At 30.8% G+C, this 17,124-nt stretch overlaps 1 protein-coding gene across 1 annotated transcript in view; it reads right to left on the minus strand.

Annotated features, from left to right (window-relative positions):
* Window positions 1-1,288: 1,288 nt before the first annotated feature.
* Window positions 1,289-17,124, minus strand: part of LOC139993117 (aminopeptidase N) — a 46,910-nt gene continuing 31,074 nt past the window's right edge. The window contains exons 5-10 of the mRNA XM_072014561.1: window positions 12,585-13,239; window positions 9,925-10,118; window positions 5,246-5,413; window positions 3,232-3,378; window positions 3,040-3,115; window positions 1,289-1,480 (exon numbers count right to left, since the gene is read on the minus strand). Coding sequence (XP_071870662.1) covers window positions 1,328-1,480; window positions 3,040-3,115; window positions 3,232-3,378; window positions 5,246-5,413; window positions 9,925-10,118; window positions 12,585-13,239 — 1,393 coding nt within the window. The 3' untranslated portion in view covers window positions 1,289-1,327. The remainder of the gene's footprint in view (window positions 1,481-3,039; window positions 3,116-3,231; window positions 3,379-5,245; window positions 5,414-9,924; window positions 10,119-12,584; window positions 13,240-17,124) is intronic.

Below are 17,124 nucleotides of genomic sequence, written 5' to 3' on the forward strand. Positions count from 1 at the left end.
TTTTCGATGAACAATATCTTTGTATTACAGCTGCTACAAGAATTGTATTTATTATTTGATGTTAAATAAACAGCTATGAAGAGACAAGTATATATTGTCACTGAAGATGAGTGATCAAGGTGTAAAAAATATCTGGGGAATGCTGCTTCTTAAGTAAATTATAAACTAATGAGAGAATAAGAATGAACGCGTTCTGATTATGAATATTCGAATTTGTTTTATTAATTCACTGGTTTTTGTGAAGTATATAAGTTTCATTTAGTAATACTATCCAATATACAATACAATCAAATTATCAATTTTCGTAAAAGCTTTATTACGTCGGCCGACTCTCTACCTAAACCAGGCCACACATCGCGGGCAGCCAGATGTTCGCACATCCTTATTGCGTACTCTTAAGATTCTCAAGGACCGATCATGAATCTCAGAAAATTTTAACTAAAGTCTTTCACATCGAACAAAGATCTTTTTACTGAAGCGTTTTCTAAGGTTTATGGTTTGTTACGGGAAAACACGGGAAAGTTAATTTTTCTCACGTGCGATGCTTCCTACTACCAACTTTCTATCGAGGGTGGTTAAAACCCTTCCTAGTCCACCAACAATCTTAATAGCCAATCAGAAACAATGTTTACTACCCTCACTTTCCCGACCAAAAATGTCATTAACAAATCCGATGGTCCCGTGCGCTAGACACACCCTTCACTAGCTCTCCTCCGACACAGCATCGTCACTTTCGTACTACTTTCCTTTCGTCGTTAGAACAGTCAACAAGTCTGTAACGGCTTCTACCCTTAAGGCAGTTCTTCCTCGTCGTTAGAACATTTAACAAGTCTGTACCGGGTTCTACCCTTAAGCTACTTTTTTCTTGTCGTTAGAACATTTAACAAGTCTGTAACGGGTTCTACCCTTAAATCAGTTCTTTTTCGTCCTTAGAATAATCAAAACGTCTGTAACGAGTCTCTTACTTATCTTGTACCGACGAATCAGTGTAATTGTTCATCTTTACAAAGCTGCTGGAATAAACGATATTATATACGTATTAACACAGTGTAACATCAGTCAAACCACCCCTATTATCGTAACTGAAATCAAGGGATCGATCAGTTCGTAGCGTCGATTGTTTAATCGTAACGGGAATTTACGACTCCCGTTGACGTGCCTTCTCGCGATCGCGTCTCTCCGCAAACGGTCGTAACAAGCTTATTCTATATAAATACAACACTTTTATTAAATTCTTTCTTTATTTAGGAAAAGGAATCATCACAATTACATACAAATAATTTCACTAAGAACCCTAATAACCTTCATTTTATTAATAAGTCTAGTATTAATTACCGTAAGGTGTATTAAAGTATTTAGCAATACTGGGCATGAATTTTTTAATCCATTCCACGTTTTCCAAGGCCACAGATAATGACTGTTTTGCTGTATCCAATATTGACTTTAGTTCTTCGGAATATATTTTAATAAACGTATTCAACTGTAATAAAAATTAACAATCATGTAATAATATACAGAGTGTTATTAAAAAGAAGCTTCTATTCTAAGATTTTTCGAGCATATACTATTCATTGAGAGCAATACAAAATGTCTAATCAACATAGGTTCTAGAATCAATCTTTTCGATGTTATATCAAGTTCTATATTCATCACATTTTTTTCATTACTGTAAGTACTTATACAACTGAAGTAAACCTTACATAAAATTCAAAATGCTTGTTAAAATCTTAACATTAAAACTATTAAATTTGTCAATATAACGGATTTCAGTTTAATTTGCTTTACAATTTAAGTATACAGCAGGAATTAGATATTCTAGTCTTAAATCGAACTTTCAGTGAAAAACACATAGAACAAGAAGTTCAATACAACGATCATTTGATCACCTGGCTTAAACCTTCTGCACTTTTTTGTGGAAATGAAAAGATATTAATCTACCTTACAACGCTACTTATACTTTACTGTTAAATAATGTGATGAATTGATAAGAAATAGAAAATGTAGGTTATAATACAGGGATAGAAGGTGGAAAGAGTATTGAGAAGTATATCGATTTATGATGCATAAATATGACTTTTATGTTTTCATCAAAAGGGTTGATTTTAGAATTTGTATTAATTAGAAACTTTTTAGTCATTTTTTATGCTACTTACAAACTTTAATGCAAATTAAAATTTTTGTGGATATAAGTAAGATTTATTTTACTTACTAAAAATTATAACGAGTACTCTATTGTGGTTACTTTATATACATATTTTGGTATATTATAAACTAACTAATCTAATTATAAGACATTTTCCTGTGATCCTATAAGATGTTTTAAGAAAATATTAGCAATTGAAAGAAGCTTAATGCTACGAACACAATACAATTGGATGTTTGAAAAATTTCCAGTACGATTCAAAGAAGATTTGAGAAGATACTACATTTCTATAGAGTTATTTAAAATTTGTGTTTTACTCGAAACACGTCGAGATCTATAAGATTGAGAAAAAATTAATAAATTGAGTCCTCTAAAGTGTAATTTAATTTTTTTCTTAAAATGTTTACTATTTATTAGGTAACTTTCTAATTAATTTTCAGAAACAGTTGTCTCTTTCAGTAAAGTATCTTTTGAAGTAATTTTTGCAGGCTTCTTGCAAATATAAAATTTTGGATATGAAACAAATATTTTATGAGGATCAAAATATGAATAATACGGTATAAATCCTTGATAAATATTTTCATCGAAATAGATATATAATATAAATAAGATAAAGAAATATCAGTTCTTTTTGGCTTATTGAGAAATGATTCTTGAATTGATGGGAAATGATATTGCAAAATGAAAATTCTTTTTTTTAATTAATGCCAGATTTCTCCTATTAGTTGATACTTTTGATGTCCAATTGGAAGTAAAATAGTATCTGTCAAACAATATTTTGGAGAAATACATAAAAAATAATTCTCTGCAAATAGCATAAAGTATATAAGAAAATACAATAGGATAAATCGATTGTTGAAATACACCGAAAACGAATATGTATATATGAGCAATACCATTTCTGTTTGCTTTGCTGTTGTCATTCTTTCCCCGATGGCGCTAATCACTTTCCCCACAAAATCGTATCCTCTCCTACAAAAAGAAATTTATATTTATCGCAAACAAATTCGCAACTTGAAATAATCAAGATCAGAAGTATTTTTGTATGACTACAAAGATTCGTGAAATGTAGATAAGTATGTACATACAGTTTAATGATCCTCTGTAAATTCGACTGAACAAATTCCAAAACATGATTTACATTCTCAACATTCCCATCTAAAATAGAATTCACTATCATCATTCTCTGTTGTTTACGAACATTTTGCACATTAGATATTGATAGCTCGAGATACCTGTGGAGAATATTTCAGGTTAAAAACTGATTAAAAATAAGTTCGTTTATTTGAAATGGATTACGATAACAGAGGCTGATTCTGATTAATTTAATTTCAAATTAAATTTATAAGATAGTTGAAAATTATGTGATATTGGCATTTTGAACTCCGTTGTTGACTTTACTTTTAAACAATTCTCTTTTTGAGAATAAAATGCTTTTTAATTGAGTAGAAACTGGCATATTCTATTATACGGAGTATCCCATTCAACTGGCCCAAAATATACTTTATATGACTGGGTTATGAAATTATTTGTACATTTAGCATACAATTTTTTAGGGCAATATTGTACGAGTTATATAAAACATCTTGAAATTTCATTATCGCTATATTGAGACACAGTTGTCATGATTATGTTGGTAAAATCTGAAATCCATCTCAAAATGTATATAGACAAGGTATTTATTGTAAATATATATACATATTTAGGGAAAAAATTCATATTCCACATAAATAGTTTATATAATAGTTATTATTTTATGTATGTTTAAAATGGTTCCACTGAATATTGAGATTTATTATAATCGATAATTTACTTTCATCTTTTCTTTGTAAAATATGTACTTATCTTCACTTAATCTTTTGCAATTTCTATATACATTATACTTTTGAATTGTACTATATACTACTACTATATGCAGTATACTACTAAGTTTGTTTCAAACTTTATTCAATATAACCATGACAGTCGAATTTCATAACAACACTAGTGAAATTTCAAAATGTTTCGTATAACAGGCATAACATATCCATAAAGCATATCCAAAAGTTTTTGAATACTTTCGTGAGCTTGTGTAGCTCTAAAATGGTTGAGGATAAAGCGAATTTTATTAGGCAAAGATAAATTCTTTCGAATAGTAAATAACCTGGTGTATGCTTCGACACCGGAAGTGGTGATGCTTAGAAGATTTTAAACTTCTATTTATTTTAAATATAACTATTAATTTTTTATATACCAATTAATGCATCCTTTCATTTTCTATAAAGAGTATTGAGGCATTTAGCCTTCAGCTTGACTTCATAACATGCCCCAGGGATATCCCACATATTAAATCATTACGTACATATTTCTAAGGGACTTTGCAATCAAGATCATTATTTTAAAAAATATTCTTATTTATACAAAATATTTTGGACGTAAAACAAAATATTTTTTATATTAGCACATGTTTCATATCTCTTATTAACAATATTATATCAGGTTATTTAATATGTTCTCTCTTTTTGCGCCTTGCACTTGGAAAACAAAATGAATGAATAATTATAGTATTATTAATTAAAAGGTTATATGAATATTAAACGAATAGCATACTAATGAGTCGAAAAGAATTCTTTCTCATGATTACAATGGATCGTATACAGTCAGAAAGATATTACATAAATAAAAGGATTATAATTGGATATTTTTACACTACCCATTTTATTTTAGATATCAATTATGTACAATACATAATCCTAAATTATTATAAAATGTAAAAAATATATCACAACGAAGGGTCAAAGTAATAATCAAATGTTTTTACGTTAAAATTTTAACAATTTTCCAAAAATTGCAGCAATCTAAAAATTTCGAAACAAATAATACTTACATTATCCGTTCATAAATATAATAAATATCTTACATTTTTAAGTGTTCTAAAATTATAGAAATATAATTTCGATGTTATTTCTGACTCTGGAAAGTTTATTGTTAAAGTTATCTAAAGTAATATCTAAACACGATACTACTTACGGAATACCCTATTATTTTCCGTAGACTCTTCGTTTATTCAAATAATCTACTAGTGTGAAATTAGCGTATTTTGAAATATTAAAGAAAACTTACGTTTTAATCAGATTAGCTTTATGCGTGCATCCAAGACCTTGCAATAACAGATCTTGTTCAGTCTGTAGATCAGTGTTTAGCCATCTATCTATCACTAAGTACCAATCCTTTTCGCTCCCGTTACGTATTCCCTCGCAATAAACAAAGCTCTTAACATCTCGTGGTATGCTATCAATTCATAAAATAAATAAAATCTATCATTAAACGATATTATGTAAATAACAGTAATAGAGAGTTATATTAAAATGGTTAGAACATTTTTTGTTGTTTAATATATCATAAAAATAGGTACTAAGTATGTTTAATATTTGCATGATATCAAGCGCATAAATAATTCAACGGCAATCCTTTTTTTAATGCAAATACTTTTTCTGCTAATTAAAGTGCGTATTTATTTCTTGTTTCTATGAAATAAATATCTTCCTACTATAATATTTTAATATATATAATATTATATATGTCCGGTTATCATTGGAGTTCGGGGCGTATAACGAATCTTCATGTGAATTGGCCATCGTTGTTGTATACTATAGATGATATTTATTGATACGAATGTGAGTATTACAGAGTTTAACAAGTAATAGCGGCGATTGAATAATCGAGATGTTGATGACAATGAATGTAGGTTCGCTAACGAATACACAGTCAACGGGATGACAAATGCAATTTGATACAAGATTCTGGTGTCACTCAACGTACTTGTTCACTGTACCAGTCGAACTTATCGGACTGAACCTCAGTCCAAGTGGATCTGCCCTCATATACTCCTCTCCGTACCTGTATGTATCCCTCGGGTCAATCTTTGTTTGTTCCAACGAGTTTGAACTGTACTTCTCTCTAGTTCAGATGGCTAGATGTATTGATATTACAAGCAAATCTGCCGCCGTTATTCCGGACAGAAGTTATATGTGTTGCAAATTAGGTAAACAATCGCTGTTCATCAAGGAGTCTCATTGGCTGGACATCATCTGAGTTGTTGGTAGAAAGAACACTTAACTTATAACACCTATGAATATTTGAATCTAGAGCTTTTGTGCTGGATGAAGAGGTAAATAAAGATAAATTCGGAGCGTGATGAGTGTGACTCCGATGAGGGTGGAATCAGGTTTCGACAATGATGTGAAAACTGTAGTTTATAAACGAGGAAGGGGAAGACCCTGACTGATTCGATCTGCTCAATACAGCCGACCATCTAAGGCGTACAGCATGGCGAAGACAATTGAAGCTGGAGATTGGTTATTTACTGATACACCTATGGATTCTGATGAAGAAAGTGTGCTTGTTTCGGATAAACTGGATGATGATGTGTATGAAATATGCATACTTAATCCAATTCAATCTACCCAATCTAACTCCAAATCTAGAAAACAACATTGTCACTTATGCATTTAACACAGAAGGAAACTCTAAAGGGACCAGATCAAGATGGGTTGAGAAAGAAGCAGTCTCGAATGCAGTCAGGAGTGTGATAAAGAACGATGCCTGGGAACTTGTCGATCGAACGAAACATGTTCTATAATAGGAAGGAAAACCTTACTTATGGCACAAGGTTCCATGCAACAATCTAGTATACTACTTGGAAACTTTTGCTCCAATAGTTCGTCTTGGATCTACACGTTTTGTGTTTGCAATAGACGCAAGATACCACACGGATATTCATCAAATTAACATAACTACGGCGTACCTTAATGGGTCTTTAGATAATAAAGACGATATTTATTACATCTTATATTTGGAGAAACTTTGGAACAGATTTTGCAAAGTGAACTACGGAACGATGCAATCGCAGGGAAAGCTAAATTCACTCATTCCGTAAGGAGTATCGGATTTGTCGTCACAATAAAGACTTCTATGGTTTGAAACTGCAAATTTAAGAGTTTATTTCTCCCAGTCTATATCGATGACATATTTATCGCTTCGCGAGGTCTAGGCTGTTTAGAAATCATCAAGAGGGAATGAACACTTTGACGGCCACGCCGAAATCACATGTTTCGCTCAGGAACGCCACAGTGTTTTAACACAGTGCATCGTTAGATGCACCAATGACCACCGTGGCGCCACAGGAGAAACCGTGGCCGGTCATGTATGACTAACGTGGCCGTCAAAGTATTAAAAGGAAATCTTGAAATGAGAGATCTTGGGAAGGCCAGATATTCTCTCGATATCGAAATTCAACAAGACTCTGGGGGTATCTCCATATGCCAAAGGGGATATATCACTGATTTACTCGAAAAATTTAATATGGAAGGAGCAAAGTCGCTCAATATTCCTGTTTAGTCTGGAACAATGTTTAGCAGAGGCGAAAACTTAATTGGGCAAAAGGTTTCTTTGTACAGGAAATGAATTGGCGGACTCATATACGTTGCGATCGGTATTCGACCGGACATATCTGTAAGATCTTACTACAATTAGTTTATTCACAATGGATTAAACAGATCTTGGTTAAACAGGAAACGATGGTTGTTTAACGCGAACTAATTACAATAACGCATTATGATTTAGACAGCTAGATAGTTAATTTGCAACTCTCGTTGCCACGGATCCAACGCTCTCTCTCTCTCTCTCTCTCTCTCTCTCTCTCTCTCTCTCTCTCTCTCTCTCTCTCTCTCTCTCTCTCTCTCACGCGGACCACACTCTTTCGGCAACTCTAGCAACACACCCTCGACAACGCAATTCGCACTCCTAGACTTCTCGATTCACACTCTCTGACTTGTTAACTAACACTGACTGTTAATTCGTTTTTCTCCCTTAGCATCCCTTTGTCTTTTGTCTTAGCCCCACCACGCACGTATTTCGCAACCGCTCGTGTCCACAGTCACGCAGGTCTTTTCCGCGAAACTATTCGATCGGAGGACTGACGGTACATTGTTGGGCCTGTCGGCACTTCAGCTTTCTCGCAACATTGTTTATAGTTCGCCCGGTATCTCTTAGGCCTTTCGTCCACGATACTACATATCTTACATTGCGGGTAGGCTCGAACAATTTAATAATTCTCATATTGACATCCATTGAGACGCAACTAAGCGTGTGTTACACTATATAAGAGTACAATAAATCTATTGGACTATGACAATCTGCTTTTCGTGAGAACATTAACGGCTTCGTCAATTCCGATTGGAGAAAATGTTTAACTGATAAAAGACCCTACATTGGTTTCGACTTTACCGGTTCAGATACGACTATCAGATAGAAATCTCAAAAGCAACAAGCTATCTCTTCGACAGAGATTAAATACATAATTATATCTGAAGCAATGAAAGAAGCCATCCACCTCAGAGGCTTCATGAGATAACTCGGTCTTCGGGAATTGAAAGACATTACAGCGCACAATGATAACTGCGGTACCAAGCTTCTTGCTGAGAACCACGTCTTCCATAAGCAAACGAAACACATTGATATTCAGTATCACTTTGTTATAGACGTACTAACTTACAGATGGTATGAATCTCAAATATCTACTCACAGAAGAAATGTCTGCGGACGTTTTGATCAAGGCCTTTACTGCACCGAAACATTATCATTATTTGTCAAAATTAGGCATTCTACAGGTTTAAAATATCACTCATTGAGGTGGTATATTGAAGATATTCAAGAAAATTCACACACTTTTATCGATCTATGTAGATTAATTGCATTATTGATGTTTATTATGAAGCCACTTAAGTAAATCCTTAATCAGTCGTAATGATCAAACGTCGTGCTATTAACTCGTGAGCCTCCAAATTTCCTCTGAGGCTACCTCCGTCAACATAAAATACCTCTAATCTTGGCCTCAATTTGTAAAAAGTAATAGATCTCATTCAATAATAAAACTACATAAAAAATTTTTCGGCTGAAAAATTGATTTTTATGTAATCATATAATTAAAAAAAATTAACATGCTCAATTTAAGGAGTGGTGTTCATTCTTAAACAAACTTAAACAATAATTATTTTCGTTAATTTGCAAGGACAAATTCTGATTTATCCGTATTTTGAATTTAGATTAGCTAGCGTAGTTTTCACAAACTCGTATAAAAATTGATAAATGTTTACGAAAAAATGAACAAAAAAGTCATAAATTTCATATTATTTAAAGAAATAGATTTTCTCAAAATCTATTTATATAACCATATTTATCGTCGAAAAACAAAATTCATCCATTAATGTAATTAATCCACCTATAATTGTAGAAGTATTCGAGATATTTCAGAAAATACTCTTTCGTTCCAAATTTTAAGTGCTGTTTTTACTCCATGAATACGAATTATCGGTAAAATAAAAAAGTGTCGAATATTTTTGGCTTCACTATAAATTTATATACGTAGTTTAAATAATGAAATAATTTCCCTTTACAATTCACTTCAATTAGTAGTTTTAACATATAATCAGTCTAGATGAAACTAAAGTAAATTAATATAAATTAATTAATTATAATGTAAAACCCAATATTTGTATACTATTAAAATCCACAAATTAATATTGAGCTGTTCGAAAAGCTGGAAGCGTTTTTAACAATCAATTTATCCTATTATTTTGTTTATATGGTACATAATATATAATATATTTTTATGCTATATTATATTTGCTTCCATATGTCACGCAGATCTTATTTAAGCAACCTATACTCTTCTTAAAAGAATAATCTAGAAATGCGGTGTACTATATTTTATACAATTGATAATATTAAAATTTTCATACCTTTTATTAAAATCTGTAATCCAGTTCTGAAACAAAGTTTTCGAGACGTTTAAACAATTGGCGTTGCGTACTAAACAGGAAGTCGATAAGATTAGCTCTTTGTATAATTTCGCTGTGATCATCAAATCCTCGTGTGCAGATTCGGTAAAATTGAGTTGCTCGTACATGGGTTTTGACAAACGATCTGTATATTCCTATTGTTAACAATAATCGCACTTTAGTATACAGACTGCAAACCTAATAAGTATATTTTTATTGATTTTCTGATTTTAATGACACTCCCTGATCGAACAGGAGGATTTTAATATACCATAATTGAAAACGAACACAAACTGTTAGGTCCAGTCTTTTGATAATAGCTAATAAGTTAATAAAGTGGTGAAGACCAAAGGTATAATTATCAAGTCCAATAATATTTTAATATCTTCAATATTTTAAAATTATGAGTAACAATATTTTTAAAAGTTTGAAGAATACGAAAAAATCTATGTTTACTTTCAAAACGAATTAAAAGGACAATTTTGATAATGCGCAATTGTTTGGCAACGTACTGAATTTTAAACATGCTTCCCTGTAAAAATGGAGAACGCTTTATATAATAATATAAAATATCCAAAATATAATAGTTAAATCTATAATATTTAGAACGTAAAATAATTTTTTACCTACCTTCCACCTTTTCAATATTATTGATAAAAGTATGAATTTGCATAGATATCCAGAACTTAATTATATTTATAGGATAAAGTAAAGATAGATGTATTTAATTCAAAAGAATATTTGTTAAAATAAGCAAATTAAGCGATTTATTTTGTAATTTACTAAATTTTGTTGCGAACAATTTTTAACCGATTTACCCAGAATTACCTATACAACTACTTATACAACTACCAATTATACATCGACGTTCATAAATATCCTTTGCACATTCATATTGGGCTGACGTTTCGTAGGCATTGCAGTCTAGTTCTTCAGGATAGATTTGAAATTGAATGTTTTAGGCCTCACTGTCTCCTTTACATTGCGCGATGTTTCAGTTGGCTGATCCAACTGATGATTCAACTCGGAAGATTCTTACAGAAAGACGTTTAATTTGATTGATCAATCAAGTTGAAAAAAAAGATCTTATCGGTAGTCCCTTAACGTCCGTGTTCAAAAACATCTGCATATTTTCCCAATAAACATCGCAAAGTAATCGAAATATTGAAACATTCGAACAATTTGGACATCGATAGAGGGTATAATATCAATCCGATTTGGCAACCTATCCTGTCAGTTTTTTAATTCAATTAACCAATTAAGTTAAGGGACTTTCGATAAGATATTCCGGGTTGGATATTCGGTTAGAACTTCCGACTTGAGTCATCAGTTTGATCGGTCAACCGAAACATCGCGTGACATAAAGGTGATCTGTGTGGGATCTGAATCCTCTTTTTCAGGTCTGCTCTAAAGAAATAGACTACAATGTCTACGAAACTTCAGCCCAAAATGCATGTGCAAAGTGCAAATGCAAAATTGAAATGCGATTGTTTATTCCGGAAAGCTAATATCAAAACTTTTACCAATTTTTGTTATATATTTCGGACTATTACCATGCATGAATAAAAAATCTGATCAATTCAGTGCTTCTCTGATAATCTGATTCAATCGTCACATTTTATATGAAATGAAGATTACCCTGCGTGATTAAAATATCCTATTGTTTTTAAACAGAAAAAGCTGGTTTTATTATTCTCTTTGTTCTTATTTTATTTGTTCCATTTTTGGTTTCCCTCATTCAAAATATAATATTCACTTATTATTTAGCAACAGTTCGTATATATAATTTCAAAACATGTGGGAACTTCAAATTTTAAATATATGTCAAAAAATAAGAAAATATTAAATAGGACATTTTAATTCAAAAACTTAGTACATATTAAGTGGTTAACTGGTTCAACATAATTGCGATAGATACTATGTAGGTTTATCTACATTTGTTAAAAATACATAACGCATAAAAATCATCTGATGAAAGCAAAACGCTACCATTAAAATGTCAAAGTATTTTACAAAATAATGGCAAACTTATTTGAAATAAATTTTAATTTCGTATCTTTTTGTTAATTTATTATGACTAAACTAATGGAATGCCTTGATATTTCTACGTTGTTCTATAATGAACTGCTAACAATTGTCGAATAAACTCTAGACGACAATATATTATATTGCAAACATGTCTCTATTGATAATAATTAGTTGATAATACCTGCAATATCAAATGATTCAAAAGAATTTCGCAAAATGTTATTAAGCAAAATTAATAAACATTTGACACTTTCATTGCTAAAAGATACAATTGTTCCTTGGGATTGTGCTAATATTAAATAGTTCTAATATAAAATAATTCTAATAAAAACAAATTGTTATTGGTGTATCTTATGATCGGTAATGTTCAATTTTTTGTATATTGTCATTATATCTTCATTGAACCTCAAACTGTCCTTTAACATATTCACTGCGGTAGATGTGAACATACGCGTCATCAGGATTTCCTATTTTCTTAGGGGTAACGCGTGGTTAAATGGATACATGTTATAGGAAAGTCTATTTCTGGCATCAGGGACTCCCTTCGATATTTATGCGGCATTGAATATTTTAAACAATCATATACTACTTACTTGAAAAGCCCGCTGTACTTTCGTTTCGCTGCTCAACATTTTATTCAAAAACTTGAAATTATTCACAGCAGCGACCCACGGTTCATAATCAGACTCTTGAATCAAATATTTCGAAAGATTAAATGGAATCCAATAATCCAAATAACCTGCTCTGGCTAGGTTGAATGCGTCATCTATAAGGGCAGCTCTGTTCACTCTGTGTATCTTCTGAAAGTGTTTCGAGTTCAGGTAATAAGTAATCATTCGCCAATTGTCTTCATCATAATTCACTCGATAATATCCAATGTGTTGAATGTTAAAAATGATCCAATCATCCGATGAAACGTGGAGTGGCACAATTAAACTTTCGTCTTCTGGTTTTAACCAGTATGTTGGGGTTGTATTAGAAAAATTCACGATTGTTTTTGTAGTGAAACTCAATGGTATCCACCATTCGAATATTGACTGCTTTTGTCCCCAACAAAATCGTTCTTGAGATACAGTAAATGTTTGCATTTCGTAATTTCGCACGACAGTCACCAAAGGATATCCCGGTTGATTTGTCCAGGATTCCATAATATCACTAATCGACACATTGATCTGTAGTTTACCCCATTTATCAGTATAATTTTGCAAATGTTTGTACAGATCATATGGAGCAGCTGCTGCGTACGACCTAGTTTTGTGAAAAAATAATTCTTTTTTGTAGCACAGTAGAATCATAGTTTTGTAATAATAGTTATTATCATTACGAGACTACGGATTTTTATGCAAATTTATATTTTTATAAGCATAATTAAACAAGTGGAATCTAAGATTTGTTTTACCCACTAAGTATTATAAAGAGTACTATTCTGTACATTTTTGAACATTAAAATTTCGCAGAAATATGTAAAAATCCGCAATCTAACCATTATAATACACAAAAAAAATGTATCAAATTTTGTTACTAAATACTATCCTTTTTCTACGAGGAAAGGTATTATATAGAATGCTTTTAGTAAGTGAACTGAACTATAGCTTTAGAATAATAAAAGATAGATACAAACATTGGACACAATGAAGAAGTTTCACGAAGTGAAATGTGAACACTACATGATGCATATGCCTCATTCGAAAGTGGAGGCGTTTCACAGATTCCAACGTTTTCTGTATTTTGTGAATTTAAACTGTATAGTCCTGTATATATTAATTAATAGATGCACCTTCTAATAATTCTATAGTATGAAAAAACGTATTCTATGCGAAGTTTGAAATAATTATTCTACGTTGCTGTTATGCCGTAAAATTATATTTCGTAACTATTTAAATCTTATTTGTATTTAATTTCATGATTAGGGAACAGCGTATGTACATAGCTTTTCAAAAGTAATAAAATATTTGTTCAGAATGATTAATTTATAAAATGTGTTAACCCTGTAAGTCCTAGTAAAACTATTGACTTCCATACAATTGAACAAATTTTTATTGATTACCTAAGTCCGGAGGTGTTCTAAACTCATCGTAGAATTCTTTGAGGGTTAAAATAGGTAGTTTTATACTTCAGATTTGAAAAATCTTGATTTGTAATGCATAAGAACTTGAAAATAATTGACTTTTAATATGGAATCCTAAACTCTCACTAAAGTTAGACAGTTAATTTTAATTTTGTAAAATTTATCATGTAAAGAACAAGGAAAGAAGAAAGTAATAATTATACCATTATGTACCAAACATAAGTTCCAAATCTTTAAAATGTCTCCATATCTGAAAAAGGCATAAACAAAATAAGATACACGACGCAGAACCACTTAATTTTGTCTAATAAATGAATTTGTTTCATCTCCTATCTTATTACTTTATTATTTTAAAGCTGTAACTTGATTCTACATAAAAGAAGCTCGTTGATGCATCATTATAAATTTCGCACATGCACGCGTGCGCAACGCGTGCGAAAATCAATATGGTAATAATAAGAATCCAATGACTGAAATCTTGTATCAAACATTTTTTGTGTGAGATTCGTTCTTCCATTTCTGTGTGTGAAATGATCTTAGAAATCTATTAGAAATTTGTATCTATTATTAAAAGTCGTTTAAATAGTTAGTTAAAAAATAAATAAATAAGAGGTTGGAGAATATTATTAAAACAAAATAGAAATAATTTGACATTTTGAAAGATTCTTTTTCCACAAAATAGTTATTATTAACAGATTATAACGTCCTACAAATGTTTTAAACGAAATTTTTCCATGTCTAAGCTGAAATTATTTCAACAGTCTGCATCATACGATATTGGATTAATTCAGCAAAGATGTTTTCGTAATTGTATTAGTGTTACTGTCATAGCTTTTGTATTTTTATATTATATTATAAAATCTATATTACAAAACAGATAAAAATTTTATCTAGGTTCTTAAATTGATAAGATAACTTTTTCTTGAGACACAATTTTTAATATATAATACTTAATACTTAATAGCACGGCAATCTAAACGAATGCTTCTTTAATAATATACCTAAATATTTGAAACTTATTTGTTATTTCAAATGTAAGATGGTATAAAAATATCTAAATATTTAGATATGTAGGAACACATTTAAATTAAATCCTATAAAAAAATATCTGAAAAATTTTTTAATTAATTTTAATTCTTGTTGTACAAGGTGTTCAGAACATATATGTCATGAGTTTGACAGATGATTCTATACCTGAACATCTGTTAAAGAAAGATACCGCAAAATTGAAATTCAAAATCAAACTTTTTGTTTGTCACAAAGAAGGGAAATCTCAAAAAAACCATTAAGCCATCCAAGTGAGTCATTCTCCTGGAAAATGATCATAAGGTTCCACTAGCTCGTACATTGACATTATTTACATGTGATAAATTTACATTTTATAATCAGATTATAACCAGATTATAATCAGTTGCCTATTATTTAAATGATTTTGAATAAATTTTTATCTAAAATAATTATTCTAATAACTTCCTTTTAGTCAAATATTTCATGCAGATAATAATTAATCATATTTCATTCGCCTAGCCTGTTTGATTATAAGTGTAATATTCCTTCGATGCCTATCAATGGTCACCACGTTTAAGTTGAAAGAAAAAAAAAACAAACAGGAACTATGTCTTCGCTCCTCAATCCGCTCCATTTTCATGTCTTTCCATAATTACTACATTTTTTTTAATCTTTAAGCTAATTGGGCTTTATGAATAAGCGGAAGAAAGATAGCAACGAAGAATTATTAGATAACTTAAGCAAGAAGAATAAAATAGTAGAAAGAACTATAAAAAGTTTATTGAGTTAGCATTCCAGGAGGTTCTGTCGAGTCGGATACTAATAGCGAGGATTTACAAAGAATAGATAACATCAGATCAAGCAGAAAAAATGAAAGCCCTTCTGAAGCAAAGAAGGAACAAAATAAATTGCTTTCTTTTAATTCCCATCTTTTTTAATTTCTTTCAATTTCCCAAATTTTTCAATTAATCAAATATACATTATTATAAATAACTCATCCGCATGATAGGGAAAACCCTTCCTTTATTCGTTTTACGGAATATTTAAAAGATATTTAACCCTTCGTTTGCAACTTCATTTTTTTGACGTCGTGTAAATCCACACAGCTCTTTTTTAGGTTTTTATAGTTTAAAAGGACCAAACAATTTTCTGGATACTCTCTCAAGTATTTAGAATATCATCCAGTAGCTTTTATTGCTATATTTGAATTTAATTTTTATAGTAAAATTTGAGCATGAATTAGGGAAAAATGAAGAATTACTTAAAATTTTATAACTAATTTCTTAATAAAAATTTGAATGTAGCTTTGGATCTATACGTTATTACGTATGATCATCGAAGAAAAAATGACAAGGCAGTTTCGACTTAGGAAAGTATGATTATTTTAACAATCAAAAATTGTTAAATTTTTATGCATTATCGGTGGCCTTGTCGTAAGCCGGAACCACTCGGTCATATAGAAGATATATGATTTGCACAAAAATTGTGATTTTTTCTGGCATTTCAAAAAATACCGATCTAATAATTGAGTAACTACTTTTAGGGTGTATAAATATGTAAAAACTAATAAAAAGTCGCGAAAAAAACAAAACTTTCAAACGAGAACACTAATGCGATCTACAACTTGAGTCGTTTATAACTTACATTCAAAAATATTACATCGTTTGTAGGATACGAACTGACAGAATCTGGTATTACGAACATAATATGACGTAAAATTTTTTTTAGGAACAAGAACGAGATCTCAATCCTTCGTGAACTTCAAGTAACTACAAAAACAGAAACAGTCAATTTGGAAAACGGCTCAGTATGTAAATAGAGAGTTAAAAGAATAAAAATATACATGTTCGCACCATGTGTTCATACAAAAGAACAAGGAAAATTAAATAAGACTAAAATTAAATAAGGAGGCTTTCTGAAAATATGTACGCTTACATAACGAATGAAAAAACACCAGATTTTTCCTATCTTGCTATAGCAGATATACATGTAAACATATATTCGCAACACGTAGATACACCAGAAAACTAACTTATCATTTAGAGATAAACGCACGT

The sequence above is a fragment of the Bombus fervidus genome, chromosome 2 (assembly GCF_041682495.2).
Source record: "Bombus fervidus isolate BK054 chromosome 2, iyBomFerv1, whole genome shotgun sequence".
Classification (NCBI taxonomy): domain Eukaryota; kingdom Metazoa; phylum Arthropoda; class Insecta; order Hymenoptera; family Apidae; genus Bombus; species Bombus fervidus.